Source organism: Camelina sativa, chromosome 16, assembly GCF_030686135.1.
Source record: "Camelina sativa cultivar CO46 ecotype springtype chromosome 16, ASM3068613v1".
NCBI lineage: Eukaryota > Viridiplantae > Streptophyta > Magnoliopsida > Brassicales > Brassicaceae > Camelina > Camelina sativa.
The window spans coordinates 29,264,927-29,280,727 of NC_141895.1; the positions used below are offsets into that span (position 1 = coordinate 29,264,927).

A 15,801-nucleotide genomic window follows, 5' to 3' on the forward strand; every position below is an offset into this window, starting at 1 on the left:
CATGGAGTGTTTACTGTTTAGCGTTAGCCTAGCTTCTGTAGTCTCTCCAACTAATCATGCTATAGTTAATTCTTCATATATATTCCAAATGGGTATGTAGATATTTTATTAATGTCTGCAATAGCTTAACTAATGAAAAAAAAAAAAGCACTCTAATTTGTTCTTCATATGTATTCCAAATTATGAAGCAGCTCTCAGTCTCTTATACCTATTTCCTCAGTTTACCATGGTTATGGAGAACGTTAGTGTCTAACCATGGTAACTGTCAACTATTTTATGGCTTTGTGATCTTTTGAACTCTGGATTTGTCCTTATGTTTTTCTATCTTTTTGTGGTATTATTGCTGAATTGTCATGTTGAACGTTTCCCATTTTATAAATTCAAATTTATTTTCACAAAATCATTATTCATTGTTTGGTAAACAAAACAAACAACCGGAAAAAAAAAAAAGACTTGGATTATAACGAGTACAGATGTTGTAATGAAAACACCTGAACTGAGCTAGAAGTGAGTTTAAGGGCCTTTAAGGTCGCCTGGGAAATTTAGAAAAGTCTGGTGGTCGGCGTTGCATATAAGCAGTTCTTCCTTCGGTAGCTTCTTCGGTTCCATAGAATAAGAGTGTCGCATCGCCACCAAGTTCCTGCAGCAAGAAAAGTTTGTAAATCCGTTAAATACTGTATGCTAGTAAATTCTTTAAAACTGAACGGATCCATATTTGTGACTACAGTGAGTTTGGAACTTAGATTGCAAATTTGACTATAGGATTTTGTTTCTTTAAAACGGAAAGAGACTAAGCAAGTTGGTTGAAGGAAGTACCTGAAGTCCAGCATGGCCATCATCAACTGCATTGAGTGCTGCCTTAAGCACTCGGATTGCAGTTGGGCTGTTCCGTAAGATTTCTCTACACCACTTGACTGTTTCTTTCTCCAATTCCTCTAGCTGGGAACAGAAAACAGATCTCAGTGAAGTAATCAAACAATTTACAAGCAAGCAAACAGAGTGATATATCTTGTGAATCTGTGACGACACTACGGGTTTACTAATTAACTTTACCGGAACAACTGTATTGATAAGTCCCATTTTGTCTGCTTCAGAAGCTGTGTAGAACCTTGTCATAAACCACATTTCTCGTGCCTTTTTAGGACCAACCTGTTTTTTTGTTTCAAACAGTTTGATCAGTCCATTTTTGTTAGATTTTAGATGTAGCATCACAGTATTAGTCAGTTATATCAAGCAATTACCAGACGAGACATGATGGAACTTCCATAACCAGCATCAAAACTTCCAACCTGAAGACATGAAATTGGTCCACATAATCAATGGGGATTAGTAATAACTCCAGCTCTTACTTCACTGACACATTCTCGAAACTGAAACAGAGGCCAGAGGGAGAACCTTAGGACCCGTTTGACCAAATATAGCATTATCAGCTGCAATTGTAAGATCGCAAACCATGTGCAAGATATGTCCTCCTCCAACAGCATAACCAGCAACCTGACTCAGTCAAAAAGCAAGCAGATCAGCCACAAGAAATGCTCTCTGCCTATGGGCACAGATGCACACAATAACAAAGCTACTCTATCCAGGATCAGCACAAAGATGCATAGAGCAAACTAGCAGTTGTTTGAAGGTGCTTACCATTGCGATAACTGGCTTTGGCAATCTGCGGATTTGAACCTGATTATGAACAGAAAAAGGAAGGTGGGAAATAATACATTAATCCAATAAGGATGAGGAAACCCAAACCTTTTTATCGTTTTGTAGATCAAGGACATACCTGGAGATCAAGAACATTAAGGCGGCCAACATCACTGGGATCAGCATAACCGTCTGGTGTTCTCAACGCCTGATCACCACCACTGCAAAATGCTTTTGTTCCCTAAACCATCAATATTACTATTCAGAACAATAGTTTCAGAAACAAGTATCAAAAACAGAGAACACTATTGAGCTCAGTGTCATCAACTCCAAAAGTAAGATCTAACCTTGGCACTACTGAGACTCAAAGCAAAGGTAATAACTAGACATTGACTTAGTACCATAACATTCACAAATCAACTTTCATAAGGTTCTGCTACATTTCTTACTGTCACATAACATTTAACAAGCAGATATCAACTCAAATGTTAACCACTATCACAAAGGAAAGAAGCACAATATATAAAGTATTTTTACCTTGCCGGTGAGTATGATGACTCCTATAGAGCTGTCATCTCTAGCATCATTAAACGCACGCATAAGCTCCTTCACAGTCCGAGGCCGAAACGCGTTCCTTCTCTCTGGCCTGTTTATAGTAATCTACATAAACCCACAAAAAAACAAAAGAACGATAAAATTCAAACCTCCTCCACCAAAAACATAACTCCGTGAGGAATTTTATCAAACACTAGTGACTAGACAAGCACAAACCTTTGCGATACCTTCATCAAGGGATTTCTCATAAATAACGTCAACAAACTCCTTATGTTCTTCCCCGTCACCAAAGATTTCAGCTTTTTTCCAAACGACTTCATGGGTCGGAACTTCACCGTGAACCTTATGGAAACTATCATTCATCGACGAAGCAATACAAGGTTCCACTGAGTCAACGCGAGCTGAGCTCAATCCGATAGGACTGAGATGATTGGTAACGACGGACATCCGCCGGCTCGCCGTGCCGAGTTCCTTTGAATCCGCCATTGGTGAGGAAGAAGCGAGACAGAGAAAGATGATAACGATGATGATAATGACCAGAGATTATATAACATGGACTGTGACAATGCATTTTATAATTAAGAGAAAGAAAAAAAAAAAGGTTGAAACTTTGAAGAATCAGAGGAAGTGGACAGAATTGCTTGGCGCCTCTGTTCCTTTCTATATAAAAAAAAAACGTTTTTGACGATGAGATAAGATAAGGCAAAACGCAGCAAAACGTGCGTTTCACCTTCACACTTGGACATATATTTAGACTTCTTCATTGGTATAATGTATTATTGTATTGAATTCAACCTAGACGATCTTCAATAAGACAAAATGTTGGTACTGATTCGTTAAAACCCCAAAAACCTGTTTTAATGAAAAAGGAAGAATCTGGAGAGAAGGATTTACACTTCAACAGTAGGATGAAAAAAAAGCAACAAAGAAGGAATGATTGGTGTTAGAATCTATTAACTACTAAAACTATAACTAACCGTGTCTATGAATTCTAACTCTAAAGCTACGCAAGATCCTGCTGTGTTCTTTATAAGCCAATACAAGGAGTGATCTGTGCTACCCACTTCACATATCATCTCTGACTTATCGCTTCCGTTTCTGACTCCTTTTCTTTGTAAAGGCAGCAATAGAAGCAGGAATGCCTATGGTTGTTCTGCCTTTCTTACAACCCCATTTCACCGGCAGATCATTGACTATACTGCTGATATCATTTGTTCCGCTTAGTTGCACCAACTGTTTTATCTGATCAAGCATCTGCAGCGTCAATGCCATTGAGAGATCCAAGGCTATTGAGTCATCCATAGGTGTCATCTTTATGTTTCTTATTTTTTCTTTTAAGGACCGCAAGGACATTGAGTCACCATAGCCTTCACGGTTTTCGCAAATTGTGTTTACCTTTATGATGTGTTTGCATAAGTTCCCTTGCAAAGACCAAGCGCAATCACAGAAGGCAAACTCTGAACCTGGATTCCACACAACCCGTGCTACGTCGCTATCTCTCTGAGACTGAACCTTTGCAACAAGGATGTTGTTTTCATCTAGTGTAACAGCAGAGTCTGGAATCTCCGTCGCTCGGTGCCACGAAGTAGAAGCTATGTATTCTTCTTTAACGTTTTGGAAAGAATCACTTTCATCAGCATACCGATCAAGCCAATAACTAGAATGGAGTTCAGTCGTCAGCTTATGTACCAACCAATCTACTCTCTGAAGGGCACCGAGGTGTGTATCGTCAAACAATTTTACTTTAAGCTTTATATGGTAAGCTTCTATAGCACCACATGCTTCTTGGCTTGCAAGTGGAAGACTTTTTATAGTTGATAGCCACATTCCTGCAAATATTAGAGAACACATAAGGCAAAGACTAAGATTACCAAGACCACTAATTAGCAGCGATCCCAGCGGTTCTATATAATAAGATAAGAAAATGAATAGAATATGAGAAATGTCTAACCTATTTTAGGTAACCAAGTGGATGTGAAATACTGCATGAAGGCGGTTTGATCAACAAAATCGTGAGTTAATCTTTCTAGAGCCTTTGGTGTATCTACTTCATCCCAAATACTGTACACGAGTTCTCCCAAACATTTGAATAACTTTCTTTGAACCTCAATGCCATCGCACTTCTTTACAACATTCCGAAGCCATGATCTACGAACACGCCAGAGAGCAAAAAGGACGGGGCAACAAAATGTATCCCTGGAAAAGTAATAAAACGGAACTGAGTCAGTTTACAAATACACTCTTTATCCAATTATGGAACTCCATATACAGAGTTGAAGCATCATCAATCATGCCTTATGGGATCAATCTCTGTTGCAGCATCATCAATGATAAAGCCGTTGATTTTGAAACCAGGCTCAACACTCTGGGCGCGTTGGAGTAGTATTTTCATCCACTTCTCAACATCAGATTTCAAATAGCTACGAGAGATAATCCAAGCGACGGGGAGAGCATGATGTCTTGAATCAAATACAAGAAGCGTGCACAGAGGATACTGTCATAGTGTTTAAGATATCAGGATTAATCACATAACTCCCGCAAAAACAGACACAGACATAAAACATAAGATCCATCTTACCTTGAGTCTCTTTATCCCAAATGTCGAATCAGCTGCAACGAGACTGCAATGTCCAAAACGCACAAACTGCTGCAACTGCCACTCCGTTTGAATCCCAAGCATGAACTGATCGGTTTCAGAAGATTCCTGATAAAAGAAGATTGATTTCTTGTTGCGCTCAGCCCAAATCTTGATACTAGCTTGATCATCTAAATCCAGCTCATGAGTGGAACGTTTGATAATCATCCCAAGTTTATGAACATACTGAGAGGCAAGACTATTGACAGTTGCATCAGAACCACAATACCTCTGAATCCCTTCAATATGTTTCTCCAAAACGTTCTCTTCAGGAATCCCAAGATAGATCATAGACATAGTCTGCTGCTGAATCTCATTACATATATAAGGAATCTTCTTAGCACCAGGACCAATAGCATCTCTATCAAGAGGTCCATGACAAACAAACCCAGCTTTGTTCACATGTCGTCTCTCATTGTAAATGAGAAGCGCAAGTGAAGGACGAGCATAGAGCCGTTTCACCACGAAATGACAAGTACATCCTCTCATAGACTGAGGTCTCGCTGCACGGTTCCTAGTGTTGAGACGGTACTTTCTACTGGGCAAAACACCACCACCTTCACCATAGTTCTCAGGACCAAATGAACACCAATACCTTCAATAAGAAGTAAACCCCACAAATGAAAAAAACCTAACAATGAGATCTTTGATTGCTTTGAAGTAGGTTTTGAAACTTACAGTCTATATTCCAAATACTCGTCGCTCTTGTACTCTTTGAGACTGCCTCGAGAGCGTTTCCTTCCTCTTTCGATGTGAAATCGTGTTGGGCACTCTGCGTTTGAGCATTCTCCGATGATGAACTCGTCGACCCTTGCGTATGGAACCAGTGCTACTTCATCGTGATGCTCCGATGTTCCGAATTTGGTCCAGGTTAAATCAGCCCATGAAAAGTCTTCTACTTGTGGGTTCTGAACTGGAATCTCTTCTAATGATTCGATTATCTCCATCTCTGTGTATTGTTTTTTTTGAGTGAACTGTGCAGCGACTGCACAGGCCCCAGAAATTAGGGTTTTTTTTTGTTTGTTTTTACAGAAGAATCGAAAAGGGAAGAGGATGAAGAAATACATTGGGGAGGAAATGAGGAATTTTGTTACAAAATAGTCCTTGTATTTTTATTTATTTTAAAAATCGGCCCTTATATTTATCTTTGTTAATTTCCCCCTTTTTCTATATTATTATCTATAATTTGAAAAGAGCCTAAACATTAATAATTCTTGATCTCTATATTTTTTTTTTTTTGACAATCACTTGATCTCTATATTTTCTCTAACGTAAAACCTTAGATAACACACAAAGGGAAAAAAATATAGAGAGCTCAGAGCCTTAGATAACCAACGCTTAAAGCAATTTCATCACAGCTCAATTGCACCAGCCGGGAATCGAACCCAGGTCTGTACCGTGGCAGGGTACTATTCTACCACTAGACCACTGGTTCTACTTGTTTGATTATTCTACTTTATGTATATATATATACCAAACATATTGTTTTATACGACACAAAAAAAAACTCAGCAATTTGGATAAAATAAGAATGGAGTGGAGATTCACATCTATGCTTACATTTTTTATTTTGCTATGTAAGTATATTTGTAACATTTTGGATACAACTTGATGTTAATGGATAGCTGACGTGAACTTGATTGTACTAATAGACTGCTTTGGACCTTTTGGTTTAGTCTGTTGAACGGTAGAGAAGACAATAACATATTCATATAACTCGAGTGTTTTATTGAGACCAAAACTATATTAAGTATAAGTGTATTACCATAGACAAGTAATACACTGAATCATCTTATTTCCGTCAGATTGTAGAAAAACAATCTTTCCATTTAGTAGAGAGACCTAATTAAACATGCATGTGAAAACAAACAACAAACTTGTTGCTAAGAGTTCCAAACTAAAGAAGATGATATATCTTATGAATCCGCGGATACATCATCCTTTCACGGTCACATTCATCGTAGTCCCCTTAATTACACTTCCATTTATACAACATAGAAAAACACCAAAGGCGAGTTGCCTCATGTCCTGAATTATATCTTTTGATTTATTTTATTTTCGCCACTAGTTTTCATCTTTTGATTTTTCATAAAGCGATAAAGTATAAACTCTAATTAAGAAATAAGAAAACATGCAAATAAGAAAAATGAACCCTTCACCTTGCTGACCAGTGGCGAATATTTAGATGAAAACTATACTGCAAGATAGTAATGTTTTCCCTTATGTGGGGAAAAAAAGAAAAAAAGAGCTCAGAGGTGTGGCGAATCTCAAATGAATGTTCAGAAGAATGCGAAGGACCCAACCAACCGGGAATCGAACCCAGATCTGTACCATGGCAGGGTACTATTCTACCACTAGACCTCTGGTGCTACTTATACACTTATTCCTTTTACAAATTTATATATAACTAACAGCTCCAACTAAGCCTTAAAGAGTAAACTGGTGGGTTGATAATTTCAATTAAGTAAACCCATGACCAAGTAACGTGTGCCTCATCTTGTCCCCAAATTCGTCTAATTTTCAAACCCTAATCTCAAACCATCTTCATCTCATCAAACACATTGAGCGGCCATTGAAATTAGGGCTTCTGAGAGATCACATAATTACCGTAGACGTAAGACAGAAACATAAGAATATTTGGCGAAGAAGGAATAACTTTTATGAATTTAACCTTTTACCAAAAAAAAAAAAAAAAAAAAAACTTCTATGTGTATTCTGATTTTGTTGATATTGGCCCTCTACGTTTTGTAATTAATTTGAAAAAATAGCCTAGTGAACCTTGGTTTTTTTGAATTTGATATTTATTTCATTTTAGCTCATTCTTAACTTTTTTTGTCAACAAGCTATTTCAATTTTTTTAAAGGTGAAGGTGGAGTCAGTTAGCATATTATCTTTTACAATGTTGGATAATATTTTGCAAATTCCACTCTCGTAAATTTCCAATAATAAAAGTTGATATATATCCAAAAATATATACCGACGTAAATGTATTGAAACAAAACAAAAGATAGTATAAAACTAAAACATGCGGTCCCGTCCATCACCAGTCTCTTCCACAGAAACTCCAAAGGCACTGCAGACTTCATTACGTGCGGCCTCTCCCAAGAATCCATGATTAAAAGAAAAATAATGCAACCCCTATCTATCTATGATTACGTGGGCTGTCAAAAAATCTTGATTTAATTTCAGGATTGCATCCCATATATAGTTCATAGATTACAGAATGACCAAGTTAAGTGAAAGTGAATCAGCAACTTCTTAAATTCAAACATGCACTCACAATATTTATAGTCTGTAATATATTACTTTATGCACAATCTTCTTACAATTATTTCTGTTTTCAAGAAACATATACCAAAACAGTTCTGGACATATGCATGGTTCCAAATTTGCTGATGTTCTGTTGTTTTCACTCTGTTTTCGGACTATCATGATATATATATATATATATATATGAAACAATAAATCAGACTATATGTTATACAAGCAATATACATATACTGGTTCTGCAAAGCAGTTAGGCAGTTCTGGTCTCTGATAAGAGTCTGCCTGACTGCCTTAATCTTCTAAACACTCCACAACACTTTCACACAACGGGACAAATCAATAGAGTCCGTCGTATGAAGTAACGATATTACTTTTTTTTTTCCTAATCATTTCTACATTCCCCTTTAGGTCACAAACAGATATCACGATCTGAATGGACTCCATTTCTCGCTGGCTTTCCGATCTGTAAGCAATCGATCGGTGGAACTGTTGTCGAAGTGAGCTCTCCAAATGTTTTCCAGCAAAACGGATCGGACATGTGGTATTGTAGTTGCACTGGTTTCAGCTCTATGCCTGATAATTGCACGTCTATGCAAGGGAAACTGTCGCTGCAAGCAAAATGCACTGGCTTCACGGTGTAAGTGCCTCGTATCTTCTCATATGTGACTCCTTCCACGGACACTGCTGAAGTCTGGTTCATGCATTTGCTGTGATCACAGTAGAATTGATCGATCACTATCGGAAGCTGAACCTCTGTGAGTTGAATGTTTGAGAAAAGTATTCCTTTCACTGATCCTATACCTCCCTGTATTTACATTGAAGCTGTTAAGTATCATTGACTTCCAAATAAAAATCACTCATTTATTTGATCTTTACCTGCCAAGTCTTGATCCGGACACCAGTCATTGTGTTGTGCATAACGACATCTCGGACTGTTATGTTGGAGACACAGGCTTTGGTACTGTCTTTACCAAGGCTCCCAATGCTGATTCCATGTCCTGGTCCACAGTTCACATTGTGTACATACACATTGGAGCAACCCGTTTGAATGGAAATACAATCGTCTCCTGAAAAAAAAACAGAGGAATTAATCAACGAAATCAAGACCTGGTTTTATACGAGTTTTATGATGTTATTTTCTAGTTAAAATTGACTTGTACCGCAAGCTAGTGTGCTAGTGTGAATCATGACATCTTTCGAGTTCTGAAGATGAATTCCATCTGTGTTTGGACTGTCTCCGGGAGAAGACACATTCACGTCATGAACTAAAACCTGGACGCAGTTATCAAACTTGAGGTGACATTGAGGACTGTTCTGAATGGTTACACCCGTCACAGTCACGCCAATACTCCCATAGAACCGCAGCGCCTATACCAGTAAACCCATGGTAAGCAAAAGAATTCATCGAGTGTTAAAAACATGTAGAGACTACTAATTCACCATTAATATCTCACCGTTGGTTTAATGCTTGGCATTCTCCCACTAAGCTCACTTCTTATCTGCCATGTGACAAAATCACAAAAACAAGATACAAAAACAGAGTTTAGGGTTAGATGAAACTAGTGTAAAAGTCAAGAATAAGATGAAGATGAAGATCTTTACCGGCATTGGAGGATGTTCTTGGACCGAATTGTTCAACGGGACAATAAGCTTGAAGTCATCGTCGATAGGATAATCGGAAAGGTAATCTTGTTGCCACCAAACAGTGCCTCTCCCATCAATAACACCTTTACCTTGTATTGTTATTCCTTTAAGCTTTGTGAACTCAATCCACCACAGTAACCCTCTTCCCCACGATTTAGTATCCGTAGGAGCTACAATCATCCCATCCAGCTGCAAGCAGGCAAAAAAACTCACATCTTTAAATTTTAAAACGTACATTTTATGTTTTAAAATATTACAAATGCTTATGATCAGTTCTTACTTGGAATACAATGTTTGCTTGACAATAAGGACCCGAGAAGGATATTGGTCCAACGAGGAAGATGTAGTCAGGCGGTATGACCATCGTTGATGCCTCTACTTTGCAGGCAGACGCCCATGCTGCTTCAAACGCCTGCAATTTTTTTTATTAAAACTTATCATTTGTTTGGTATTATCAATAAGAAGTTTTATTAATCATAGTTATAGTTCTGTTCTGTTTTGTTTCAGTGCACGGAGTTATGGTCCCCTCTTAAATTGAGTATTTTTGTTGTCATCTCTATATTCGTTAAATTCTTTTGTTTGTATTTGGGAGATTTAAAACATTTAAATGAAAAAAAGGGAAAAAGGTTATTTGACTTTACAGAACAGAGAAAAAGCTTTTTTGAGCTCTGTTTCTTGTTCTGTCTCGTGTTACCTTCTCAACTGTAATTCACATTATGGTTGTTTTTTTAAAAAACAATTCTCATGAAAGCGAGATTATAATTCTTGATTTAACCTGGAACCACTAAATTAGAATGGATAATAAATGTTTTGAGTCTGTACCTGAGTGTCATCACTCATGCCATCACCCTTAGCTCCAAAATCAAGCACATTGAATTGTTGAGAGTCCTCAACAGGCTGCAGAGGAAGAGGTGACGGTGGTGGTGGTTGGACATGTGGTGGTGGTTGTTGAACTTGTGGCGGCTGTGACACGACAGGTGAACCGGCATCGGATTTTGGCGGCGGACTTTTCATCTTCGGTTTTGGTTTTGGTTTTGGTTTTGACTTATGGGAATGGCTATTGTTGTCATGGCCTTTTGGTTTCTTGCTGGACAAGGAATTAGACAAGGAAGAGGAACTGCTATGGTGGTGTCTCAAATGTCTTCCTCTTCTGGCAATGCAGGTTTCTAGCGTTGTAGACCAGACAAGAATTGATACTAAAATCGTCATTGTGATGCTTCTAAGCCGTAGACTCTTTCTCCTTATCATAGTGTTTTTAGGTTGTTGTATAAATGTTCTCTGTGTTTGTGGTGGTTTGAGAGAGAAGAAGAAGAAGAAGAAGAGACTTTGGTTGGTTGCTTGTTGTTGTTGTTGTTGTTGTTGTTATAGAATGAATAAAGAGAATAAGGTTTGTCTAGGAGGTTTATATAAGGAGACGGTCTGAGAATATAGAACGAGTCACGGGAGCCGATAATGGAATTTCATGACGTTATTAAGAAAATTTGCACTAGATAAGCAATATATAGGACGATAATTTTAGAATATGACAATTGACAATATATGTTTTTTTTGTCCAAGAGACACAATGGAATAATTTAGTACCTTTTTACGTCTGTCACTTAATTTTTACGGAATATGTGATTTTGTGTTCATCATGTTATTTTCTATTTTGATATCTAATTCATCAATTGTAGTTTTTATAAGGTTTTGGTAATATGCTATTTTTGTATGTGTATATGAGTAGTATACACCAATTAAATAGACTTTTGTTGCCGTATACGTGATCATTTTTCTTGGGGGTCTATATATTATTTAATGTGTCACCTGTTAGTAGATAAATTTACGAAAATACTAAATAATTTTAAAGATGCATCAGTAAAATATATAATATGATGGTAAATTTCATCCGAAAAATTGGACTATATTCGTTTTTTTTTTTTTGAGCAACGTATAAGATTTTCATATCTTTCAAATACAACATCGTCTATTATGATATTTACGTATACTTAAAAGCCCTAAGCTATTTTTTGTTCGACACTCAAAACGTAGAAATCTATGAAGATCCGATCCTTTAACCAAAAAAAAAGAAAAAAAAAAACGTCGAATTCTAGGGTTGCAAGTAATCTAGTTTGGTCATTCATTATTCAGTAAAACTATAATTGATAACTGTTCTCTATAGTGTTTTTCTAAGAAGATATCGTAGAATATATTCCCTACACCACCTACAATACAATACCAGAAGTCAGGACTGTCTATTTATAGTAATAGTACGTACATGTTGGATAAGTTATTCGGGCATCTAAAATGACTCTCCATACCATACTTTTGAAAAATAGTTTAGGTAATTCGAGTATTTCTACTAAATCGAATAACAGTTGGATTCAGGTTCCGATATATTTAGGTTTTCAAGTAAGTTTGAATAATTAGTGATTTTGGATAATCTAGAGATAAGAGACATACATTATCCGCTGGAGTTGTACTAATTAATAGGATTGGGTGATCCCAATCAAAATACATAGATCTTCCAAAAGTAATTTGTCAAGATTTACATTTTTGAAGTGGTAAACTACTATAGTTATCGTAAAACATGATAGCATTATCATACATTAGAGATTCTTAGTTTTATTTGTTTTGTTTTGGAGATTATTAGTTTTATTTGTTATGTTTTTGGAGATTATTAGTTTATCGAATTAACTAATACAATTTCAGGGGATATGTGTGCGCCACGTGTAGACTAAAGGTTGGTTGAGACTCATCCACTTTGGTTGGCTGAAACACATTAGAGCAAGCCAAGACAAACAAACCACAAAGAGGCACCTGTTGAGACAAACACATATACCATTCCTGTTGCAAAACCTCATCTACTCGCATACAAATACATATATATACTTGCTTAATAATATGACTATCTATAGTATATGCAAATGTATACACCACAAAGTGGGGCTACGCGAAAATGAGGTTGTTTTTTTTTTTTTTTTTTTAAATGTATACATAGGGATAAACATTTGTGTAGATAATATATAGATGTAATTGTTGATGTGTCATCCTGGTGATCAGATAAGTGTCTTATGGTCTCTATATTTACTATGATATATACTGACTTTTAATATACAATCTCTTGTTTCTCCATCCGCTCAAGATTTTATTTGTTGAGTAGTTTTACCATCAATTCATTTAACTGTGAGTGAATTATCTTCATTTACAAGTGTACTTGGGTGACATTTTTGGGTAAAACTAACATCCATCTTAAAATTGGTTTGGATAACTGAAAACAACGATTATCAAACAATTACCTCTCTGATTAACTCGATTTATTCATGAAACTCGTTAACTTTAAACAATTAATCTATTATATGTGTGTGTATATACCATACGACCCACTTAGTTGAAAGACAAATGAATCCAAAACTTATTTCTTTTAATGATGAACAAACCTTGACAGTAATTTCTTGGGTGGTAATTAATTTGTCGTTTTTGTTTCTTCCGAGAGAAACGTATACATACATACGTAAATACAAATAGATACATATTATATATATGGTGTGTGTGTGTGTGTGCATGTAAAAATGGATGAGACATGTGATTGGGTCTATATTTTGTCAATGGGCAGTTGATTATAACATCTCTTTTAGTGCTCACATGCACCACTTCACGGGAATTGCTTTTGTCTCCACAACTCCTCCAATCTTTCTTTTTAAAAACTTTTCTTATCTTTTTTTTTTGTTGTTGTTGTCAAACTCAATAATTTATTAGTTATCCTATGAAGAGATCGACGTCCTTAATTAGTTGTGTTCGATCACAAGTCACAGTTTCTCTCTAGCTATCTCTATTTCTCACACATACATTCAACAAAAAGTAATTGCACAAGACGCGCGATTTAACGAATTCTTTACTTCTCGTGAGCACATATGTCGAACATGATCTTGTGTCCTACAATCTCTACTATAAAAACCTTAATTATAAAAGTAATAGATAATATATACTATGTTACAAAGTATAGAAGAAATATACAATTATCATCTAAGGATTAAGAACAGTCACTTATATATTCTAGAGTAAAGTTAACTGTAATCATAAACTTGAATAAAAGTATATGGAAAGGGTTAAATCAGAAACACAAATGCTTCAGTTGACAAAAAAAAAACACAAACGCTTTTTTTCTTTAATCGCTAGAAACGTTCACCACTAATTAGATATGGTTGACACTTGACACTATACTAATAAGAGCTAAAGAAGAATATATAAATTAAAACTGTAGTCAATGCGTGTGTCTGTATATGTTCAGAAACCAAATATGTTCCTTTCTCATTAAATTCATAAAATGCCACTGTTCATTTTACACGAGACGTAAGAGTAATTAAGTACAAGAAACAAGAACTCTTTTCGTTTCATTTATTATTTAAGAATCTTCACGAATCGGGAGTTTTGTCAGACAAACATTTTTACTAGTACTGTTCTTTTTTTCTCTTAAATAGAGAACTAAAAAGAAGTATATGTCCACCCACCACAATGACTCAATGAGCATATGACATTTTCAGAAATTTATTGGTTACACATATGCTCAAAAACATAAAGAAATTCCTAGCAGTAGAATAACTAATTTTCATTTCAATTAAGCTAGATTTGATTATCTTTTTTTTTTTGTTATGTTTTTATATATAATGGAGTGTTGCTTTACTATCTTTCCACTCGGAATTGGTAGTTTCACAAAATTAAGGAACAAAATGGGATAATATAAAAATAGAAAATACAATATAGCTAAAGTCCCTTTGACTTTATTGCTCGACTCCTATTTTATTTCTCGACGGCCATTGCTCGACTCCTTGATCATGTGAAAATATGTGTATGTATTATGTGGACCGTACCAGTTTCTTGATACGCCAAAACAACTAATCTGCCATATATGTGTTACCTGTCTTCGAAGTTTTCATATAAATTCCAAAATTTATGATAATATATTCTATGTATTCGTACATATACCACACGTAACTGCATGTGTGCACATTTGTTTATTTTATACGATGTGTGTACTGTATGCATACACGAACATTCATCATCGTATTTTCTTTTTGTCAACTTGAATTTATAACTAAGGCTAGCTAGCGTAGCCGGTGGTGCAGTTTCTTACAAAAATAAGATCATCTTTAATTTTTGTTCTAAATTAATCAACATATTTTGTTTTAATTTATGACCTACACTGATTAACAGTTTACCTATGTCTTTAAAAGAATCTTTATATTTATTTTTGATATTTCAAAAAACGTTTTGAAGTGTTTCTTAGGTATTAGAATAGTTGGGATATAAATATTCAAAACTTAAACTCGTATATTGTAATGCCACAAAAAAAAACCCGTCATATTTAGAATTTATATTCGAAATCGAAATAATAAATTTTCAATTGTCTCTGGTAAAAATACTCAAACGTAATAACTAAGTGATCAATATACCTAGAGTCAAATTTCATTCTAAAATATTGAATTACAAAATAGCAAAACAAAAGAGAACGAGAGATATAAATAATAATCTGTAGGATTTTTTCATGTGGCTATTGTTTATCTGATTTTGTTCGATTATATTTTGTTTTCACATATGGCTCTACAAAAAAAAATTAAGAAAGGGGAAAAAGATGTGTTGTTCTTGCCGTCTTTTTGCGAAGACATGCTCGTGATTATTATTATTATTTGTGTGTGTTTTTTTTTTCTTCTTCTTAATGTTCCCGTGAGCCGTGAAGTGAACTCCATTCGTTGGCTACAAAAGTTATCGACTACCCCTACTGTCCCATCTTTCAGTTATAATCATTTATTTTTCTTGGTTTGATAAATGTCCTGATCCAGCCAAAATACTTGATGGCATATGCCTGGAAAAAGATTACGAATAAATTCAAAATTAGGATCATGGTTAAGATTGATACATGAAAATAACTGTACCATACAATGTGGATATATTTATGCATGTAGCTAGGTACGTTTTTTTTTTTTAGATTTAACACGCAATATTTTTTGTTTTAAATACAGTACATCATGTCATCATGATATATATTTAAATATAATATTATTAGATTTTGACGGTCTTCTAATTCA

The 15,801-nt window shown here is 35.5% G+C and overlaps 3 protein-coding genes across 4 annotated transcripts; all 3 read right to left on the bottom strand.

The window, feature by feature from the left end:
• Nucleotides 1-354: 354 nt before the first annotated feature.
• On the bottom strand, nt 355-2,860 carry LOC104752723 (1,4-dihydroxy-2-naphthoyl-CoA synthase, peroxisomal). The gene is made up of 9 exons (XM_010474931.3): nt 2,410-2,860; nt 2,176-2,298; nt 1,778-1,879; nt 1,639-1,677; nt 1,396-1,494; nt 1,242-1,289; nt 1,054-1,149; nt 817-939; nt 355-640 (listed from the first exon to the last, which is right to left on the bottom strand). Exons 1-9 carry the CDS (start codon nt 2,677-2,679, stop codon nt 524-526), a joined length of 1,017 nt encoding a protein of 338 aa, XP_010473233.1. The 5' UTR covers nt 2,680-2,860; the 3' UTR covers nt 355-523.
• Nucleotides 2,861-3,025: 165 nt separating this feature from the next.
• LOC104752724 (uncharacterized) lies at nt 3,026-5,933 on the bottom strand. 2 transcript variants are annotated; one of them, XM_087492983.1, is made up of 6 exons: nt 5,507-5,907; nt 5,058-5,423; nt 4,772-4,897; nt 4,488-4,687; nt 4,145-4,389; nt 3,026-4,022 (listed from the first exon to the last, which is right to left on the bottom strand). In XM_087492983.1, the coding sequence occupies exons 3-6, from the start codon at nt 4,871-4,873 to the stop codon at nt 3,277-3,279; spliced, it is 1,293 nt and encodes a 430-aa protein (XP_087349109.1). In that variant the 5' UTR covers nt 4,874-4,897; nt 5,058-5,423; nt 5,507-5,907; the 3' UTR covers nt 3,026-3,276. The 2 variants fall into 2 exon arrangements, with proteins under 2 accessions (XP_087349109.1, XP_010473234.2); XM_010474932.2 differs by having other exon boundaries at nt 4,772-5,423; nt 5,507-5,933.
• Nucleotides 5,934-8,282: 2,349 nt separating this feature from the next.
• LOC104752725 (polygalacturonase At1g48100) lies at nt 8,283-11,250 on the bottom strand. Its single transcript, XM_010474933.3, has 7 exons — nt 10,562-11,250; nt 10,020-10,151; nt 9,698-9,928; nt 9,550-9,594; nt 9,256-9,463; nt 8,972-9,162; nt 8,283-8,900 (listed from the first exon to the last, which is right to left on the bottom strand). The coding sequence occupies exons 1-7, from the start codon at nt 10,985-10,987 to the stop codon at nt 8,505-8,507; spliced, it is 1,629 nt and encodes a 542-aa protein (XP_010473235.1). The 5' UTR covers nt 10,988-11,250; the 3' UTR covers nt 8,283-8,504.
• Nucleotides 11,251-15,801: the final 4,551 nt, after the last annotated feature.

Coding starts and splice junctions, on each gene's coding strand:
- LOC104752723 (XM_010474931.3), bottom strand. CDS start 2,679: ATGGCGGATTCAAAGGAACTCGGCACGGCGAGCCGGCGGATGTCCGTC. Junction 1,495..1,638: donor CAAAGCCAGTTATCGCAATG/GTAAGCACCTTC, acceptor TGACTGAGTCAG/GTTGCTGGTTATGCTGTTGG. Junction 641..816: donor ATGGCCATGCTGGACTTCAG/GTACTTCCTTCA, acceptor TTCTTGCTGCAG/GAACTTGGTGGCGATGCGAC.
- LOC104752725 (XM_010474933.3), bottom strand. CDS start 10,987: ATGATAAGGAGAAAGAGTCTACGGCTTAGAAGCATCACAATGACGATT. Junction 9,595..9,697: donor AAGAACATCCTCCAATGCCG/GTAAAGATCTTC, acceptor GTCACATGGCAG/ATAAGAAGTGAGCTTAGTGG. Junction 9,464..9,549: donor TGCCAAGCATTAAACCAACG/GTGAGATATTAA, acceptor TTACTGGTATAG/GCGCTGCGGTTCTATGGGAG.
- LOC104752724 (XM_010474932.2), bottom strand. CDS start 5,895: ATGTATTTCTTCATCCTCTTCCCTTTTCGATTCTTCTGTAAAAACAAA. Junction 5,424..5,506: donor GAGTATTTGGAATATAGACT/GTAAGTTTCAAA, acceptor TTCTTATTGAAG/GTATTGGTGTTCATTTGGTC. Junction 4,390..4,487: donor ACAGAGATTGATCCCATAAG/GCATGATTGATG, acceptor TTACTTTTCCAG/GGATACATTTTGTTGCCCCG.